The following is a 21310-nucleotide window of genomic DNA, read 5'->3' on the forward strand; positions in this document are numbered from 1 at the left end:
ATAAGTGTCACAAGTTTGATCCAGAGGCCGGAGGAATCAAGAGACATATGAGATGTTAATAAAAGGCTGCTGAGAATAGATAGATAGCTAGATAGATATATAGATAGATAGATAGATAGATAGATAGATAGATAGATGGATGGATGAATGGATGGATGGACGGACGGACGGACGGACGGACGGACGGACGGACGGACGGACGGACGGACGGACGGACGGACGGACGGACGGACGGACGGACGGACGGACGGACGGACGGACGGACGGACGGACGGACGGACGGACGGACGGACGGACGGACGGACGGACGGACGGACGGACGGACGGACGGACGGACGGACGGACGGACGGACGGACGGACGGACGGACGGACGGACGGATGGATGGATGGATGGATGGATGGATGGATGGATGGATGGATGGATGGATGGATGGATGGATGGATGGATGGATGGATAGAGACACAGATAGACCGACAGACAGACATACTGATAGACCGAGAGACAGACCGACAGACCGACAGGCCCTACAGGCTGACAGGTCGACAGGTCGACAGGTCGACAGGTCGGCAGGTCGACAGGTCGACAGGTCGACAGGTCGGCAGGTCGGCAGGTCGGCAGGTCGGCAGGTCGACAGGCAGACATGCAGACAGACAATAGACAGATACACATATACACAGATACACAGACAGGTCGACAGGTCGACAGGCAGACAGACAATAGACAGATACACTGATAGACAGATAGACAGATAGACAGATAGACAGATAGACAGATAGACATATAGACAGATAGACAGATAGACAGGTATACAGATAGGTTTGGAGTTTGGCTTATATGTTTTATGCTGGGTAAGAAGGCCTAGGCATTTCCATTGTATGTTAATTATCATTTCCTTTCTTAGGGTTAAAAATTGTATTGGTTTCCATTGTCGTTCAGTTAATCGTTGTCACCAGAGTGCCAGCGCATTATAAAGAGCAAAACAAAATTCCTCTCGATGCCCCTCAGTCAAATACAAGGACCCCTACACTTGTATGTCGTGTCGGCTTACCAGACGTTTTTAGAGAAGCTCTTGTTTCTAGCCGTTAACGCCTTTAACGACGTAGTCATACAACACGTGCTAATACCACAATAATAATTCATCGAACTATTTGCTGTATAGTTTAAACTCAGTGGTTTTGGTATTTGTAGTTTCGACAATTGTTTTTTTTTTGTTTTTTTTTGTATAGTTTTTATTTGATTCGATTTTTTTTCTGTTATTATTTCTGTTATTATTTGTTCTCTTTATTATATAAGATTAACCATTCGAAATGAAAAGCGAGAAATACATTGGTAATGTTGATATTCGAAACAAACATTGTCGTGTTTCCTGATAAACATATTAGTTATGTTTCGTTTTCAGATGTCTATGCGCGGTATGTCATGTATATATATATGATCAAAAGAAGCTATACGGTTGCACAGTTGCATTTTACTGTTTGAATGAAGATAAAGTTATTGGGTAAACGTGCAGTTTAATACTGTATAGTCATGTTTTGTTTCATGGATTAAAGTGAAAAGCATCCTGATTCATAACGAAACTTTTAATTGGAACGTGGAATTTAGGAAAAGGAAACATCTTATAATTTGTCGTCACCGTAAACCTGTATGATGGCGCCTGTCAACTCATTTTCAATTTTTCACCAAGTCGACCAACATTTAAGTTCCGCTTTTTACTATAATAAAGGTTTGTAAAACTTCTTTAATATAAGTACGTATTTGAGTGTCGGTGTGTGTATGTTTATTATGTATACGTGTTTGTGTGTATACGTGTTTGTCATTCATACTGAGGACTTGAACAAAGGTTTTCAAGTCCTCAGATGTCATATGAAAGAATCACCAAGTCCTCAGAGAATTGTATTGTTGTGTCCATTGCAAAGGTTATGTTATGTGGATTCGAACAATGAAAGAACAGCTGTGCAATGTTTCAGTCCCTTTGGTTTTGAAGTAGGCAGCACTCTAACATAAAAGATATTGCCAAATATTGACTCAATTATCATAATGTTGTTATACACGACATGCCGGTGAATGTCAAGTATGGTGTTGCCCCACTAATAATTGCTAGTGGATGAATGTAGGCAAACCAAAATAAGTGCAATAATTTGTATAGCCATGTTTCATATTTTAAGCAGTGCATATGTTAAATGTATATTAAAATACCTGTATTAAAAAAAAGGAATTCCATTCATCTGTGCCTGTGTCATATTACATTACTGTTTACAATTAAATACTTGATTGCATTCATAAATTGAAATAAAAACTAATTTGCTTCATGGAAACATAATGGCTATGGAAGAGGGGCGGGGAGGGGGGAGGGGTGGGTGTATAGAACGAAGAGACCCATCTTACAGCCAATTGGTGTCTATATGCCTCTGATCAAGTGAAAATTTGTATTCACGGTGGGGCTTGGAAAGGGATCAACACCCCTGGTAAATATTGTTGCTTGAAAGTATACCTATACCCTATTTCAGGTAAACCGTCTATTAAGGGGGGATTGCAACATAGTGAGTGGGCTGAGCCATGTCCTCATAATGGTTGAAGTTCATTAGTATTTGCTATTCAAATTAATATGCTAAAAAAGATGAGATAATGATCACTTATGCTCAAGCTGCAGTAAACAATAACCCTCAATCAGTGGCGGACTGGCCACACGGGCATTTAGGCAATGCCCGGTGGGCCGGTGGCCCAGTAGGCCGGTGGGCTGGGAAGACTGGTAAACAGCCAATTTTCACAGTGGCAATAGAATACAGACGGGCTGTGTAGAAGTATATCTTTAACTGTGGGAATCAGTTCACGAAATCACCATGTTAGTTAGTCTGTTAGTACGTAACAAAAGAACGTGCTCTTGGCAACCCGTCCGTGCTAATATTTTTACGACAAGATATACAAGTACGGTGACCAATTCATTCTGACATATACCCTAGCACTGACAGAGAATACAGATTTTATTAATCTGCACCTCGTCCTCCAGAAAACGAAGTAAAAAATGTAAAATCTTATCAGATTATTTGGATTTCACTCAGTAGCTAATTCCCGAGAGATTCAGGCGCGTAGCCAGGAATTTGCCAAGGGAGGGGCGAAACTGTAGTCAAATTATCAGAGCCGTCAGATTCGGCATTGCAAACTATCTAAGCGTAGCGCCACCATGATTGGCGCGAAGCGTACAAGAAAATTTTGGCTGCAAATGCCTCCCAGATCGCTGGAATTGGCACTTCCCATGCCTTGTAAGTTGCATTTTATAGCATTTTCTCTTTTGAAATTACTGCGATATCATAAAAACATTAAAAAAAATTATCAAAAAAATGCTCAAGGGGGGGGGGCGCCTGCCCCCTTCGCCCCCCCCCCCTTGGCTACGCGCCTGGAGAGATTATGTATGAATAAATATGACCCACATGCAGTAGGGTGTTTGGTTATCAAAATTAGACGCATGTTAGTCGTCGACGAACATCTTGAGGCGTTCATGTTGATGTCTGCGGAAAAGAGGATCTTGGCCAAACTTGATACTAAAAATATAATTGATGGTGTGGCTGCCAGAAGCAGCGTACTGCCTTGGCTCCTACCCTCGTAGATATGACATATGTGCTCGTGTTATTGAACATATATGTTATAGTGGATTTTATTTACGTTTTTTTCCTTTTTTTCAAGCATGTTGTCACAAAATGCTTGAAAAACTAAATAAAATCCAGTCTAAAACATATAATTTGTCTAGTTTTGTTTACGTTTTTAACTTTTATCAGTTTAATCAAGTGTTGCTTCTGGATAATTATTTTGGGTCTTTTTTGAAGGATTATTGTAATTGTCTTACCCCCTCCCCTTAGACCCCCCCCCCCCCCAGGACGGCGATCACTATGTAAGTAACATATCAATGAATAAAGGGCCGGTCTAGCTGAAAAATGGCCGGGCGGTTTTAAGACCCAGTCCGCCCCTGCCCTCAATACATATTCCTTCTTTGTAACATATTGTTTGATTTTGCACTCCATATGTCTCGGAATTACCTGGTTCGATCAGAACTACCAGGTACACTTTTGCTTTCAAAACTCTTGCTAATATTGTGCTAAACTTCGTCCCAAGGTTCTGAAGTTTATAAAAGTAAAAATGACCAGTTAACATTCTTGTAACTGATTTCTCTTTGATGCAAAATATATTTGGAAAAATTTCTTACCATATGTTTCTCGTGTTGTTCAATAAATTATAAAGGCATTTTGGATTAAGAGTATCATTCTTTGCTTATAAATGACACGTTTTACTGCATTACGTATAAACTTGAAATGCCTCATTCAAAAATGCATTTAGAAAAGCACACAGAAAACAAACTTCTATATGTTTTATTAAGATATTTTGAAAGCACTTGATATTTTCCCTAACATTATCATTTAATAAATGAAATTTGACTAAAAAGATAGCAGATTATTTAGTTCAGAAACTATTCATATTTACATCTTATAACAGCTGTAAGAGCGAATTTTATTTCATTTTTATCTTTTCCAGATTTACATATAAACATCAAAGCAGAATATGCTAATATCAGTAAATCAAATTCTTGAGTATACAATCTAATTACAGAAAGCTTGAAATGCAACAATGACCTAAAGGATTTGAATCTTTTTCTTCATTTTTTTTTGGGGGGGGGGAGGGGGTATTTAATCTGGCATATTGATTTTTTTCTATTCCAATCGAATTCAGCTCAAAAAAATATGAAAGGACGCGTATGGGGGAAAAAATATTTTTCTTATTGAGGTATTTTCAAAACACTTGATCTCGTTTTGCGAAATTTAACATGGTTATGAATAATAATCAAATGTCTTAAATGTTGCGAGAACAAATGCTGTTTCTTTATTGTTTCTTTTTTTATTGGTTGGGGTACACATTGTTAAAATTGTAAATTTACTATTAAAACATAACCACCTCCTTTAAACTTGAATAATGAGATTTCTGGTCTTGGTCTTGGGTTTGAGCCGCAAAAAGATCGGACTCGAATCATCGGACTTAACTATATAACACTTCCTAATAAACCTGGTTTAAATAAATACATTGTCTCGAATGCCAATTAATTTTATATTCATTCATACTTAGTAAAGATTCCTAAATCCTATTGGTCCATTCAGGTCAGCTGACCGTGGTTAATCTTGTGAGTAACGCACGGTAAAATTACCGGGGCATCACTTTAATAAATCTTTGGTTATATGTAACCAAAAATGTTTGGTTTTATGATTTCCCCCCACACAAATGTTAGTGTATGAATGAACGGGGTTAATCAACGGTCTAGCGTGCGTTACTCACATGATTAATGCACTCCGGGTGTTAATGTTATCGCTGGATGCACTCGGGCTCCGCCACGCTCCGCCCTCGTGCATCGCTTGCATTATCCCCCGATCGTGCATTAATCCTGTGAGTAACGCACGCTAGACCGTTGATTAACCCCTTATTCACATCTTCAAATTTTTGTTCATTTCTCCAGGAAGCAACCTTTTGTGCATTCTGTCAGTTTATTTCCTATTTCTAATACTCGTTTTATCATCTCCGGTTTCTGCTCAAAATCATGACGGTGGTTATATTTGCAACCAGGACTGTTCCTGGGAATATTACGATGTAAGTTCAAGATCATTATGTATAATGTTTGGGCTGATTTCGTTCAATTTGCGATAATATCCAATCACAAGCTATAGGATTCCAACATACTGCATTTAATTAACTGGAGATACGCTTCACTTCAGCACAATGAAAGGAAGTGTCAAGGATATTGTTTTTTATGAAAACTAATATGGAAGTGTTTTGTCGACAAATTCTTAAGGATCGAAATGGATGCATGATTACTTTATCTTTAAAGTAATTTTAAAAAATTGAAATGATTAAAGATGTTTAATTAATATTTTTTTAAATAAATTTTATATAGAGTAATACTAAAACTAGCATAAGCGTCATGTTTCTTTAATATATTTGTTTTTATGTATGGGAAACAGAACTACGTTCACTGTTTGGTTATGTTCTTATTCCAGAAACCCACAGAGCAATGGACCAGAAAAACTTGTACATTAGGGAATACTGAAGATAATTTGGAAAGTGCTGGTTAGTTTCAGGCCATTGTCTATTTCTCTATACCTGTATGTGAGCCCTTGACCCCTTGTAACATATATAACATATGTAACATATATATAACATATGTAACATATATATAACATATGTTACATATATATAATATATGTTACATATATATAACATGTATCATGATCTTCCTGATCATTAGCTGTCAAATTTAAGTGTATTACCCTTTAATTTTCTTGTTATAAACCTTTAAATGGAATCGGAATGTTATTTGTTGATCAAACAAAACATATGAAATAAAACACAGATGAAAGAAATATACTGATTTCCAACAAAACTGAAAGATGAAAAGCAGGGTTGTATGGGATGTCAAGTATCAAGCGGATTGTTGAATTTTAAAACCATAAACAAATTAGGCCACAGAATATTACCTATACTTATAAGAACTAGGCAAATATGCAGCAACATCATTTTGTCCCCATCGTTTACCCCCCCCCCCCTTCCCCAATACCCTCTTCTATTGAAAGAGGCTATACCAGTAAAATGTCGCGCTAGCTCTGATGTTTGCTGTTGCATGAAAGCTGCAATGAAACTGACATTTTTGTCACATCGTGAAAGCTTGAAGCCCCAATCATCAAGTTCATTAGCTGAACAAGTCACTATGAGCGGTCACTACAAGGCTAAGTGGGTCATAATACACTCCTGATTTCATTGTATAAAATATTTTGGGTTTGAATTGGTTCACATGCAGCTGAATGCCCGGTGTATAAAACAACGCATGGTTCAAGTTCTTTTCCAGCTAAGGTGGAGAATTTCAGTCTGACGTTTTACAGCAAAGCTAAAAGTGACGGGAAAACTACACTCTGTGCTAATGTCACATTCACTCTCGGAAGAGAAGGTACGTTTATATCTTCCTATTTTGTGCGTATACAACGACGCGACTGTAAAGATATATTATCATACTAGGGCGGTGGGCCGTGGGCGGTGGGCCGTGGGCGGTGGGCGGTGGAAGAGGGACAAGAGGGCACTTGCCCCCACAGTTTTGTGAAAACCTAAAAAAAGTGCCCGTTCGTAAATTAGAAGTACCCTTGTTGTTAATGGGAAAGGACTCCGCTCCAGTTTGTGCCTTTGTATTTAAAATGGTAGAAAAAATTTGCCTTCAAAGAATTAGCTTCAAAAATTTAAAGTCTGGTGCAAATTTTGCACAAAAAAAAAGTAATATCAAGGGGGGCATTCTTTTATCAATAATTTCACGTTTACTTTGGATAGCAACCTTAATGGAATAAATCAAAGCATGCATATCATTGTGCACTATATACGGAGGAAAAAGCATCAAAATAATTATGGAATGTTGTAGAATTCATCAATGTCAAACCGTCAATATATTTCTGAGAACTTTCCCGAAAGATCATGTAACGTTGTAACGTCTGACAGTATTATTTACACTAATGTTATTTTTTGTGGGATTAATCATTAATAATATGGTTTCTATATGTTACAATTATTCATTATTTTTACCCAAAGTTTTTTTTTATTTGTATCAAATTTTCATCCAATTATTGAGATAATTTTCACGTTCCCTTTACCGAAATAAAGAACCTTCTTATCTTACACATATAGTAAAAAACTTGTAAAAAGACGAAATTTAAAAAAAATTGAGCACACGTTATAAGTTTGTTGATATGTTGGATGGGTTACTCTGTTGAATTCGAATCCAATTTGACTAGAGGCGAGGAGAGTCAGGTTCGGCCCTGGAGCAGTTTTGCCACCAACTCATCCCCCCCCCTCATCCCACCCGCCCTCCCCACACCCTCTTTTCGCACTCTACATTTGTCCATAACACGTTACTCTTACCCCATATTTTCCTGGGCTCCTCCATAAATATATATTTTTTTTGTATATCCGGCCCCCTAAATGACTTGGCTCCCCATGCTTCATCCATATTCACACCAGTGTCGGAGATGGGTAGGGGAGGTTATGCCTTGTTATTGTCTTCAATGAAACTGAATTATAAATTTAATGTTTCGATATGCACAATGTAACAGTTAAAGAAGAGCAGTATCTTCAAATGAATGTGATACCAAAGTTATTTGTTTATTTGATGTTGAAAAATGGCCCCAATCCTTAATGTTATTTGACAGTAATGACGAAATATCGATTCTTGTAACATTTTGGCAACTAGGGATGTCCTTTAGAATTGAAACTTGACAAGGAATTATTTCGCAATTCGAGACACGGGGTATGCATATCACAAGACAGGTTTCAAAATGGTTCTGACGGAATAGTGTATCAAAAGATATGTTTATGCAATAGAAGACACGATACTCGTTTATTGCACAATGTAGGAGCTCCAAGGGGCGGTTACTTACAAATGCTACAACAAAAGAGAGAGAGAGGCATTGGTGTAAGGGCTTTGTTGAAAGGGAGTCTTCGTCCCCTCAGACTAGACCATTCCATTCAACCTCCCACCCTAGCCCCTCCCCAACCCCCTCCCCCGCATAGAAAAAAATACTGAAAAGAGAAGAAGATTAAAACTGAATGAAAGTCTTTATTACATCTATACTACAGTCATCATTCTACCAGTGAACATTATTAACGTAATGCGAATTCAGTCAAAATGATCATTTTTTCTTCCATGTACATATGTAGGTAGTTATCTTGTCCTCCTATTTAAAAAAAGTGATATTCGTAAATTAAGACAGTTAGACACGTACGTACACACGCGCAAATAGACGTTTTTTTCCAACGAACGCAACTATCGCTTTTATGTTTGCTCTATTACGAGTTAAAAACACGCCCAGCTCCTGTTTCGATTTGCAATTATTACAACAACTCTGTTTTATATTTTGGGTCATTTGATACACTAGCTGGTTTCTGCTGACATAACAATACCATAAATGATTCAAACTCACGGTACATTATATTGTCAAATTGCCGTGGATAATCGGTGAATGAACTATCCTAGCAACTTTCGCTATTTACTAACGTATATATGCCGACACGGGAACCGACCTACATATGTGAAGCCCTGTATAGGTATAGTGGTATAGATATTAGCAAACCATGAAAGAGTGGATACTTGCTCTCTCTGAGCAATTTCATAATTTCCTCCCATTGATTATATTTCGTAATTCCATGTTCCCTTCACGTCCATGACGGCAGGTATCGATCTGGTGACTGGGATACGGTTTGCCATACGCGGAAAGACATACCAAGCACTTAACAAGAATTTTTGCCAGTATTGGAAATTCGAGTCAAACCTTACACCGTGTGCGGTTAGTCAAGGCATGTGCTCGGTGAATGACGTGGTAAGATACTGAATAATTTGTGTCCATCAATTTAAAAGTTCGTTGTTTTTTTTTATATATGGTATATGTGCACCTACCATATACACTGTAGACAAACACTTAATGCTTACTGTAAATGGCAAAGCGAAAACATCGGAGGGAATAACATGCATAACATATCGTTAATCGACTATACCTTTAACCCTGTACACTATTGACTTAAACTTGCTCGTAATTCATCATATAAGAGAGAATATCAGTCGAAAATCACTTAACTTGATAAACCTCACATGTAGAGATCATAGGTCCCCCGACATCGGGGACGGGGCGGTGAGGTTGTCATGCATGGTAACCAATCAATGGTTTTCACGCGTTTGTGGTGCTGCCATATGTAGGCGGCAATTTCGACATCACTGCTCATAGGTTGTATATACGTTTCAAATATCGATGTATAACCATTCATCCGTTATACTTTTCGTTCTGAATAGGAAAGGACCTTCTTCTATGATTGTTTCTGCGGCCTTTTCCCAGGGTACGGGACCAGCCCTGGAGGTTACCTCGCTGCGGTGGATACTTTACCAAAGGCTCGAGATTTGGTCCAGGAAATGAAATTTTTTCAAGTGCCAGGTATATATTCATTCGTTCCTCTGTACGTGTTTGAAATTTGTGACTATACAAATAAAATATTACCCTTTATATGGAATATTAAAAGCGTCATATTACATGATATGGTATACCTTTCGAGTTATCTGTACAATATATACTGAAGTGCACACTTATTAATTATTTCCTTTACTACAATTGTCCTTTGTTCTTTTTTCATGAGAAGTCCATATGAATGTTTCTGTTTGTTATCATGTATATTACAAGGCACTTCCAGAAAATGAAACTTAACCACTGCAGTCAACTTAATTACATACACAGTGTTGGAGATTTAATTATCAAAGAACATACAAAAAAATTATATTAAAATCGGCTGAAAAATCTGTGTTAACACAGCCATGGTCGTGCTAGCGGAAAGGTCTCCCGTAACACAAAGTATACACAGAGCAGTATATATGTTGCTATAGCTGTTAGCAGTCTGATATACGCACTATATTATTATATAGGTTTTGGTTTTGTTGTTTAAATGAGAAACAACTCCTGTTTTATTACGTTTAACTGTTTAACTTCGATAGAGATCCCGGTGATTAGTAACTGCCACAAATGTGCGGTCAGGAGAATCGTTTCAATTTGAAAGAACCGTTTCAATTTGAAAGATATCAGGGTTAAAAGCCTTGCCAAGTGGGGGGGGGGTGCCATTTTGTTTAGGTGTGACGTCACAGTGCCACTTCTTGTTGAAACCTTTTGTGTTTCATCTATCTCTCTTCTTTATTTCTTTTTTTCTCTTTCGTATTTTCAATGTATAAAAAACAATGGCGGCAACGAATGCCGTTATAATATTTTAAGAAGTTCGATATATTTTTGTTTCAGCGTTTGCGATAGCCATCATAATTGGAGAAAGAAACCATTGTAATATATATAAAGAAACCCATTAATAATTAATGCTTCTCACTCGATGGCATCACGTTTAGACTTGCAAAAATCTTCAGTCTTGGAGGTGTGGAGATGGGATTGTTTTTTTATATTATTCATACTGAATAAGATTTATCTTAGCTGTTTGCGGCCGGTTGTTCATTCATACCGATATCTATCTCATCGACCAAATGATGATAATTGGGTTTGCGCATGCCCGCAATCAGGATTTCTGAGTTGGAGGGCAAATTTAAAAATGGAACCAACGATTTAATGAGGGGTACATTACTCCTGTCATGTAACTTGTGACGTTTTTTACGCATGGTGGCGGCAGAGATGGTGTGTGTAAGTGGGGGGGGGGAATATTCCGCGTAGGGGTGGGGGGGGGCACGACCCCGGCTCTTGACCCCCGGCTCTAGCCTCTCAGCCGACGGGTTTGGCTTAGCATCTCATTTTTTAAGTAACCTCCACATGGAGCAATCAATTTCGAATCCATTTAAATATGTTTCTTTCTTCTTGCTGTTTAGCATGCGCTGAGCTGGACGAGAATGAGTATTGCGGACTCAGTGCGAAGGGTAAAAATACACTTCACGTTTATCATGATGTTAGCTATATCTATTACGCATTTGTTGAACGAGTAATTGATATTAACACATTTTAAAGGAAATATACAATACATATTTTAAGGAAAAATCAAATATTAAATTCAAGAGTTTAATAATGAAATGTTTAAAAAAGAAACATTTCTATTGTGAAGTCAGTATTTACATTATCAAACAATAGACATTACGTAATGAAGTCCGATGACATGTAAGGTCATTCACAAGTGTATCGGCCTTTATACCTAGAAATAAATAAATATGGAATATTAGAAATAAAATTGCCCCAAAATTGGTGATATGAATATCGTAGGGAAATCTATATTCTTTGTTCCCTCCTATTTCTCTTCCGATATATTTATTGTTTTTGTTTACCATTCAGAAATGTGGCATCCACTGCATTTAAGACTGGAACAGATTTGTGACCAACCTAGTCTTACAATAACCTTTGACCTCCCACCTGTGGAAATTGATGTCGATAAATTTACTGTATATCTGTATCAGGAGGATCAGCAGGAGGAGCTGGATTGTTCCTATTCCAACGAAGTGGGAAAAATAAAGTACCGATTTAATGTAAGTGATATTTTGCCCTTTTTGGTAATATTTAATTGTAAGATTTGACACTTATCATTTTGGGGAATATTCGGTTCCCCCTGGTGCCCCAATTTAAATTAATAAATCCCAAACAATAAAAAACCTTAAAAGAAGATTCACTATACTCTTTGAGTTTTAGTGATTATAATTTATTTACGTCTACAAACAAACTTCTGCTGATTCGAAGTACTGGAAACCGCAAAGCCACAGGGCCCCTATCATCGTCACTTGACCCCGCCCCCTTCTTCCATCACTAACAGGGCCCTATATTGGGCCTCTGGATCCCATACAGTCATGGAGTCGCGTTTCTCACTCGCTCTGGTGCCTCTGGCGCCATCTTGCATTACCCGATTTATGTGTCCCTCAAATGTTGATTCATGATTTGTAATTTTGTTAAGCACCCTACTTTACCGAATGTCAGTCAACGCCACAACAATTATTGTAGTCGGTATATTGCTAACTTGTGCTTCGATAATACCTCAATGTGTTGTTCTTTTACTTGAAGGAGATAACAGACACATTTGAAGAATGCCTTTTCAATCAAACTTTCAACCTCACCTTCTTCAACCAATCGGAGGGTTTGAATTATAATGCATCTTACATGATTATCGTAAGTATACGTGTATTACCCTTGCTTAAAAATAAACATTTAAAGGCATATCGGCACCGAAATTTCGGCACTTTAAAATTGCTAGATGTTTACAATTGATAACTGCCTATAGAGGCTCTTATCATCCATATTAATTCCTGATAAAGCAGGAAGTTCAATTATACAACCTCAATGTTTCAGTCAGACAAAGTACAGCCAAATGAGTGTGGCAGTAAAATGTGTGTTGACATATGTTCCTCGGTGACCGTTATTTGACTATCTAGCATATTTGGGGGCAACACTGATGACCTGTAAACAGACAGGCCAGGTGCATATTCATGACCTATCCGGTTGAAGTTTGCATCCGATGAAATTAGATTTGGAGATATTGATATAAGTAATTCGCAGAGCTGGTACCACAATAAACTAGAAACAATCAGGTTTGATGATGTCATAGCTGTTCACTAATTTCTATTGTTTGACCTTTGATTAGCTATTGGGTTGCAACTTTGTCTTTATAAGGAGATGTGAAGTTTACCAATAATTCAATGATTGTAGTGCATTGATATGCATATAGGAAATGAAGTGGGATATTGGATGTATATTAATTAGAGAAACATCGAAGCGAAGTTTCAGTGTATCTTTAATGTTGTTATATACGTTCCAGTACACTATTGGTACAAAATATTTCAAATTCAAACGTTGAAATATGTTTAATTCCACAAATGTTTTTCTTCTTTGTAAACTTGATTCCTTTTAGAAACAAACATTCGCCACTACACACTTCCCTTAATTTGATGGTAGCCTACTTGTAGTCTTGAGTGGATTTTCTCTCATACGTAGCTTACAGTGCTCTGACTCCTACAGTGATAACATCAATTCGATTTTCTTTTCACATATTAGTTTGTTTTTGTTTTAAATCACAGACCAAAATACAGGACAGAGACAAAGATAGATACTACTACCCAACTCCGATTTGTTCTCCCACTATCCTCATCAAACCTCGTAAGTCTTCCAATATTACAGCTTGGCTTGGCTCAGCTCTATAAGTGGTAATTCTGCAGTGTACATTGTCAGATTCAAAAGCACCGGTGCATGGTGAGTGCACTCTGTACAATCGTAACACGTGGTTAATACGATCTCATTGACAGTTATAGGATATATGTATATATATATATATATATATATATATATATATATATATATATATATATATATATATATATATATATATATATATATATGTATATATATATATATATATATATATATATATATATATATATATATATATATATATATATATATATATTCTACGAAGGAAGGAAGACCTTTCTACTGTTTTCGAACCGTCTGGTCGATTATAGGGTGTCCGCAAATAAAGCGGGAGACACGGGTTCGATTCCCGGTAATAGGCTGGAACTTTTTCACTGTTCAGGATTTTCCAAAGCATTTCCGTTTCAAATATATATCCATCATTTACTCTTCAATAGTAAACTTTTGTCGTAATAATCCAACATCATTGTTTCAAAATTTAGTGTTTACTATATTAACGAAACATTCTATATGTTATGTGGTATTTGTAATATTAACATAAAATGAACATTATTAATGTCTAGCCTATAGTATTTACCAAATTTACAAAACATTAACATAGTCCATACACATTTCCTTCTAATTGGTTAATGACCTGGCTAATTTGTTAATTTCAGTTGTCATGTTGAAATGTATAGAATTGTTGTGGCAATCGGCCGACTTCTGGTCGGTAAGACTGAATCCCGGTTAATTGATGATACCGAACATCGCCGACCAGCGTAGCTACATTTATGGTATATATGACAGAATGTTTATTATATAACTGTTTGTTCCCTCTAACTCAACATAGCACCGTGTGACTCTAATCCATGTGATATCAACGAGATCTGCGTCCCTGATTGCTTAAACTTTACATGTCAAGGTATGTACAATGTTTGACATGCTCTCGCCTGTGATATGTTACTATGAATGCATCTAGAGATTCAAGAATAGGCACAGATTCCCCGTTCAATGTACATGTTAAGTAAGGTTGGAGGGTGGTTAGTTTCAATAAATAAATCAATCTCATTATATTATGCAATAATCAATATTTTGTCGAAATTTTTCCAAAATACAACATATCAAGTCAGATTGAAGTGTGGTGAGTTTGTATACTTAAATCCCATCATAATATTCTGTTCCTTTATATCAATACCAATTACTATGTGAAGCTCTATTAAATAAAATAGATACAGAATCGAATAAAAACCTTGAAAGCCTTGCTGCAAGTTTCAAGTTTCCTTTGGAGCATAGACCTATGCGTGTTTTTAACAGTTAATGTACAAGGAAGTAAATATCTTGGCGACCGGATTTTGGAGTCAAACAAATTTGTTAAGCCCGCCGCACACTGCTCGACTGATCACGAACAGCCGATGCAACTCAATCGTCGTGAACTAGATATTCATGATGATCCAACATGGTCACATGCAAAAAGTACGTTCCAGTGATTGGTTAGATGTTTTAACATTGGGCAATTTGAAGTCGTGAACCGTCGCACGCTGCCGACTGCCGACAATCGGTGGAGATGGGGTGAAGTACATGGTCAGTCCTCCCGACTGACGAATGCCGACAGTCGGGTGGAAAACGAAGTACATGGCCAGGTCTCCCGACTGAAGCCAACACGACTTAAAGGTGCCAGTCAAACCTTCTTGATCAATCATAGTCTTAAACTCACGCACACTGCATGCCGAACATTTTCAGACATTTTCAAGTAACGATGGTCTACTTGAGTCTTGTCGTTATCAGTGGGTCAGTGTGCGGCGGGCGGGCTTCAGATTATTTGGACTGGAAGACATGTACCGTAGAAGGGTATCTTGTTGTTATCGTAAATCCTGCAACCCTCCCGACCGTATGCGGACGGTATAGAGTCCTTGTGCATGCAGTGACACTCTTATTTAGATACTGATGCTATTTTTCGGTACTCCTTATAATATGTGTTATGTGTTCTTTTCTTTGATAATTAGTTATTGTCGAAGAAGAAGAATATGATGATACAGAAGAGCTGCAGTACAACTGGAACCTTATTTGGATTACCTCAGGTGTATCAGGACTAGTATTAGCCATCATCTTTATCTTATTGTTAGTCTTTCGATGCTACGCAATTAAGGCTGGAGCGAACCACATGACAGGTATCAGTAGCAGTCATATAAAATTAAGCACTTTGTTATATTGAACTAGGCCTATAAGATACGGATAATTCATTATTTTCGTCTTTAAACGTGAGAACTTTTCGAGGATGTGTCAAATATGATGAGCTTTAAAATCATATTTCCATAATTATAATTATGGAAATATGATTTTTATTGTTGCCGATGAGACCAATGGCGGAAAGAAACGCAAATTATTGTCACCATACACAACCACCCCAAGTTACCCTTCTCCTATTGGGGCGGGGGGGGGGAGGGAGGGTCATACTTCTTGAGAGTGCTGTCGAGCCAATGTAGATTCCATGTGGATTCGTCAATGCTGTACAAAGACCCAAACCGATTGGTGTTTTTTCACTTTTACATCACCATGTCTACTATAGTAATAACACACGTATTATTTAATTAATTTTAGTCAAGCTTTTCAGACTATATCAGGTGCGTATCCAGGGGGGGGGCGTTGGGGGCGCGCGCCCCCCGGGTAAGAAAAAGAGGAGAAAAAAAAGAGAAGAAAAAAGGAAAAAAGAGGGGAAAAAGAGGAGGAGGAGAGGAAGGAAGGGAAAAGAAAAAGAAGAAAGAGAGAAAAAGGAGAAAAGGAGGGAGTAAAAGAAAAACGCGAAGACACCGGGAAGAGGAAGAGGAACAGTGACATCATTACAGCGCTGAAGGGTAGCCAGTGACGGATCAATGATTTCGTAAAAGTGTGACTCACCCTACCCCTTACACCGACAACTCCATTTTTTGACGTTTCCATGTTCCCATCTCACTAATGATATATATACTATATATGGTCTATCATAACGCGTGTGTAGAATTGTGCTATGAAACCAACTGTGGCTGGTCTCGAACTCGACCGTGTCGTCGGGGAACATGACGCATTTTGGGATGGGGGCGACCGCCCCCCCCCCATTCAGCATTTTTTTAAATGATATCGCTAAGTAATTTCAAAATAGAAAGTGCTTAGAGGCAATTTACAAGGCCTGGGAAGTGTCATTTCCAGCGATCTGGGAGACATTTTCGGCCAAAATTTGCTTGTACGCTTCGCGCTAACAAATGGTCCTGGGTAGTGCCATTTCCAGCGATCTGGGAGGCATTTTCGGCCAAAAATTTCTTGTACGCTTCGCGCCAACCAATGGTGGCGCTACGCTTAGATAATTTGCCTACAGGCTTCGCCCCTCCCTTGGCAAATTCCTCGCTACGCGCCTGTTCGAGTTTGTAACGCAAACAGCAGTTATCACATCATATCAGTGAGCATGAAAATGGCGTTCCAGGATGACAAGCGTCAAAACTGTCCGACTTGCCTGAAAAAAATAACCAAAAATTTTCGCGCGAAGCGCGCGTTCAACGTGTTCATGTCAATATCATATAAGCAAGCATCGGTTATTACATCGCATGCCATCATGTACCGTACGGTTCGTTAAAATTGCGCAGTATACGGCGGGATGCTAATGTAAACAACGACATGTCTCATGTAGATGTATAAAAAGCACGGAGGTCCAATTATGTCAAAACTCTCGTTTACATTAGTAATGGCGAATTAGGGGCTGCACCCCCGCGTCCATACGGTCAGGGGGGCGGATGCCCCCCTGACGGACTCAAATGGACTGCTGGCGCCTTTTTCAGCTCTTTACCACTTTTTACTTATTCTAGATTATTGACTTTTTTATTGCGCTCTCATCTACTTATTGACATTTCTCACATTTTGTTGCTGTAATTTGGCGATGACACCTTATTCTTCGTTTATCTGCAAATTAGCCAGGCCCGGAAAGGGTCATTTCCGGCGATCTAGGGAGTATCTTTATTCAAAAATTTTCTGTACGCTACGCGCCAACCAGTGGTGGCGCTCCGCTTAGATAGTGTCGAAAGCGCCCCTACAGACCATTCTCGTCACTCCTGACCAATACCCTTAGCTCCGCCACTGCCGCCGCGCCTCCTACGCCTATGTGTGTAGTGTTCGGTTTCGGAAATATCTGCTACTTTTTCATTTCCTTCAACCAAGTTTTATAATAGCCGTTATAAGAGGTTTTAATATTTGTACACCAATAAATTAACCGTGTCTGAATTTTAGAAAATTTCTGACCAACATTCTGCATCACACTTCCCTCTACTCGTGCAATTTTGACCGGTCTGTTAGGGGTTGAAGGAAGTTTTTCTATATTGGTTGTCCATAGATGAAATTTTGTACAACATTATGGGTATGTTTTGAAGTGAGTTTATTCACGAGAAATGTGAATTTTCAAATTCTGAACAAATATGGGTCTTAAAACCTTGAAAAGTGGGGCTGACGGGTATTGTGGGCCGCGACGTAGAATCACCTACAAAAGCAAAGACCCACAGGAGATACGATCAGGTCGAACATGATGTGTGCCGGGTTGACAATCTTTAAAAAGGTTATGGATGGAAAAAAACTATTAGGAAATACTTAGTTTCTCAGGGAAAAAGTTTACATCTGGTTGGTCATTTCAAGCCCGAGAAGTGCCGTTTCCGGTGATCTGGGGTGTTTCAAAACAAGAAATTTTCTTGTACGCTGCGCGCCAACCGATGGTGGCGCTCCGCTTAGATAGTAATTCGCGCCCCCCGGGTTGGTAAATCCTGGATACGCGCCTGTATATGGTTTATATTCTAAAACTAGTTTTGTTTTTATGAATGCCCATGTAAGTAAAAGTAAAATATATTTGTATTAGTGAGCAACTCGGATGAAACCTTGTCTTGGCAGTAAAAGTAATGAACATTTATTTTAGTCATTTTTTATAACATTTATTCTGTTGTTTTCTCAGTGACTATTCAGTCACAATGTGTTACTAATACTGAAGACCAATAACAACATCATCAAAAGCTTTAAAACAAATATTAAAGAATTGCTTTCAGCAGTTGATTAAATCATGTTATTCTTCAGCGGTGATATTCATTCTCTTTGCAGATTGCAATGAAATCTCTACAGTCAGACTGATTTGCAACTCCAATACACATCTGCAGGAATTTGCTTTTAAGCTGAGTATCAATTTGGAAAACCTAGTCGGGTGCCCAGTGGAGGTACTAACTTTGACAGATCCGTCAGATCTGCAGTCTTGGGAATCGGATGCTATCAACCCGCGAAAGAACTGTTTTATTATGGACAATGGTTTATCAATTCTTCATTTCAAGGAACCTTATAACGGTGAAATCACTGACGACATTGTACGTACAGCCGTGGAGAAGCTTCCAGAAGCCTCTGTCGATTCCACGATATTAATACAGTTTGATTTTGGGGATATGTTTAATCCCTGTTATCAGGAATATACTACCTACAAATTACCTAGTGAGTGGAAACAGTTTTTGAAAGAGTTGAATCCGGCTGCGGATTTAACTTTGGTGGGGGATGAAGATGCACTGTTACCATCCTACCAATCAATACGTAATGTCATACAAGAGAATCTTTGCTATAAAAGTGTAAAGAAGTGGATGCTATCCTCGGAATACGATCATGAAGAAAGTGTAGCGAGCGTTTGTAATTTCTCAACGGTCACCAGTTTAGATGATGAGGAGGTTAATGGTGTTGTAACATCGTACCATACCGTTATATAGTGAAACATTGGTCGGTATATAGGCTATTATTGCCCTACTCCTGTTCATCCACCCTTGTGCACGCATCTGTGAGAATTTTTGCCGATCTTTTTTATTAAAACAGTTCAGACAATAATTGCAGAGTTTGAGTTATTGTTTGTTATGTACATATTACATCATGTTTCCGACGAGATTGGGGTAGGCCTACTTATAATGAGTCATCATAGGTCATCATAGTTCATCACCATGAAGGAGGACAAGGATCACGGTCTTCGATTTTCCTCGACCTATGAAAGCTGCTCGACTGCGCATGACCTGTTTGTGAATTAGCGCCAATTACATGGTACTGCGCCAAGGCAGGAGCGTCGATATGATCGACGCTAGACCTTTATCAGGCTCATAATGACTCGCGTATGTCATAAAGCTAGCTCAAACAGTGTGCTATGAGATTAGTAGTTATAAGTGTTTTATTATCATCTGCTCAGCACCCTCCCCCCTCCCCCTCCCCACGCCCGATTGAAAATAGAACTTTTCAACTGGGTTGAAATAAGAATTACGGATTTCATTTATAGTGTAAATAAACTGACGAACTGCACCCATATACCGATGAGGCTATCAGATAAGCATTTTGAGTTAAGATTAAAGTTGCTGAATGTTAAGTAGCCTATATTGTGGTCTACTTCAGACAGGTGAAAGAGCTACAAGATGTATGTATATGTATATATATACAAGATATATTTCATGCACTTGCATTTTTTCATCTGCAACTTCTGTAGAAAACATTCACTATATAAGATGGCAGTCATGCATATTACATCAAGTTCCAGTACTTTATATGTTGTATTTTACGTACAGGCAATATAACAATATATGTAAATTATGTTATGCATTCAGTTTTGTTAGCAATGTCACTCAGGAAAGTTTTTAAGTGTTTTTGAGATAGGCCTAATTATAAACTTTCGTAGGAGTTTTCGAGACAGATATACATGACGCTAAGCCCGGATGCTAAGATGCTGTCATGTTGTTGTTATAGTAGTCATTATACCTCAAGTTCTAGTTTAGTTATGTACATATGTTCACAGAATATTTTATTTATGATTAGGTTAACTGAGGCCAAGTATCTTTATATTATATATAGGTTTTTTTTACGTTTCCGATAAAGTGATTGTGCTCAGATACCCGACAGTCGTGATACTGTATATGTGTGCATATTGTATCACAAGATGATTTTATTATCGTGTGCAAAGTTTAAATATGCTTTCAGTTTTTGTTTCAGTTTTTCAATTTTATTAATCATGATAAAGACCCTATATGTAACACCCGGATGTTGAATAGATAAATCTTTCAAGTCTAATTAATCACTGATCAGATGTGACTTATTTATGACTGACATATTACATCAGGGACCAAACAGAAGAAACTTGCAGATTTCTAGATATGAATCCGTCCCTACATCCAGTCGGAGCTTCGCCCCTGGACTCCACCAGGGGCCCTAAGACGGGCCCCGGGACCCCACCCGATTCAATTGGGATTTACGCCCCTGCACTAAAGTACACCTGAAGTAAACCGACGTAGATTCATTACTTAAGTTATCATATTAAATGTATTGTTCCTTACAAACGTGCTAAGCCTATTCAAGGGCGTAGGAACGGGGGGGCTGGGGGGCGCCAGCCCCCCAGTGAAAAATGTGGAGGGGCGGAAGTATCATTCCGCCCCCCCCCCCCGCTTCGCAAGTCAGAAAACCCCTTTTTCATTTCCAAATGAGAAAAAAAATCTCATTTGGAGCCCCAAATTGCATCTAAGGCCAGGTGAAAATACAAAATTAAGTTTACAAAATGGAGTGGGTGTTGAAGTGTGCTATATTGCACCAAATTGCATCTGAGGC

General features: G+C 38.4%; 1 protein-coding gene across 1 annotated transcript; it reads left to right on the forward strand.

The window, feature by feature from the left end:
• Positions 1-1433: 1433 nt before the first annotated feature.
• Positions 1434-21033, forward strand: LOC139961662 (uncharacterized). Its single transcript, XM_071961038.1, has 13 exons — positions 1434-1725; positions 5497-5627; positions 6035-6104; positions 6832-6978; positions 9243-9388; positions 9856-9994; positions 11410-11457; positions 11864-12054; positions 12581-12685; positions 13591-13669; positions 14550-14621; positions 15703-15867; positions 18803-21033. The coding sequence occupies exons 1-13, from the start codon at positions 1647-1649 to the stop codon at positions 19444-19446; spliced, it is 2016 nt and encodes a 671-aa protein (XP_071817139.1). The 5' UTR covers positions 1434-1646; the 3' UTR covers positions 19447-21033.
• Positions 21034-21310: the final 277 nt, after the last annotated feature.

Source organism: Apostichopus japonicus, chromosome 20, assembly GCF_037975245.1.
Source record: "Apostichopus japonicus isolate 1M-3 chromosome 20, ASM3797524v1, whole genome shotgun sequence".
Taxonomy (NCBI): Eukaryota; Metazoa; Echinodermata; class Holothuroidea; order Aspidochirotida; family Stichopodidae; genus Apostichopus; species Apostichopus japonicus.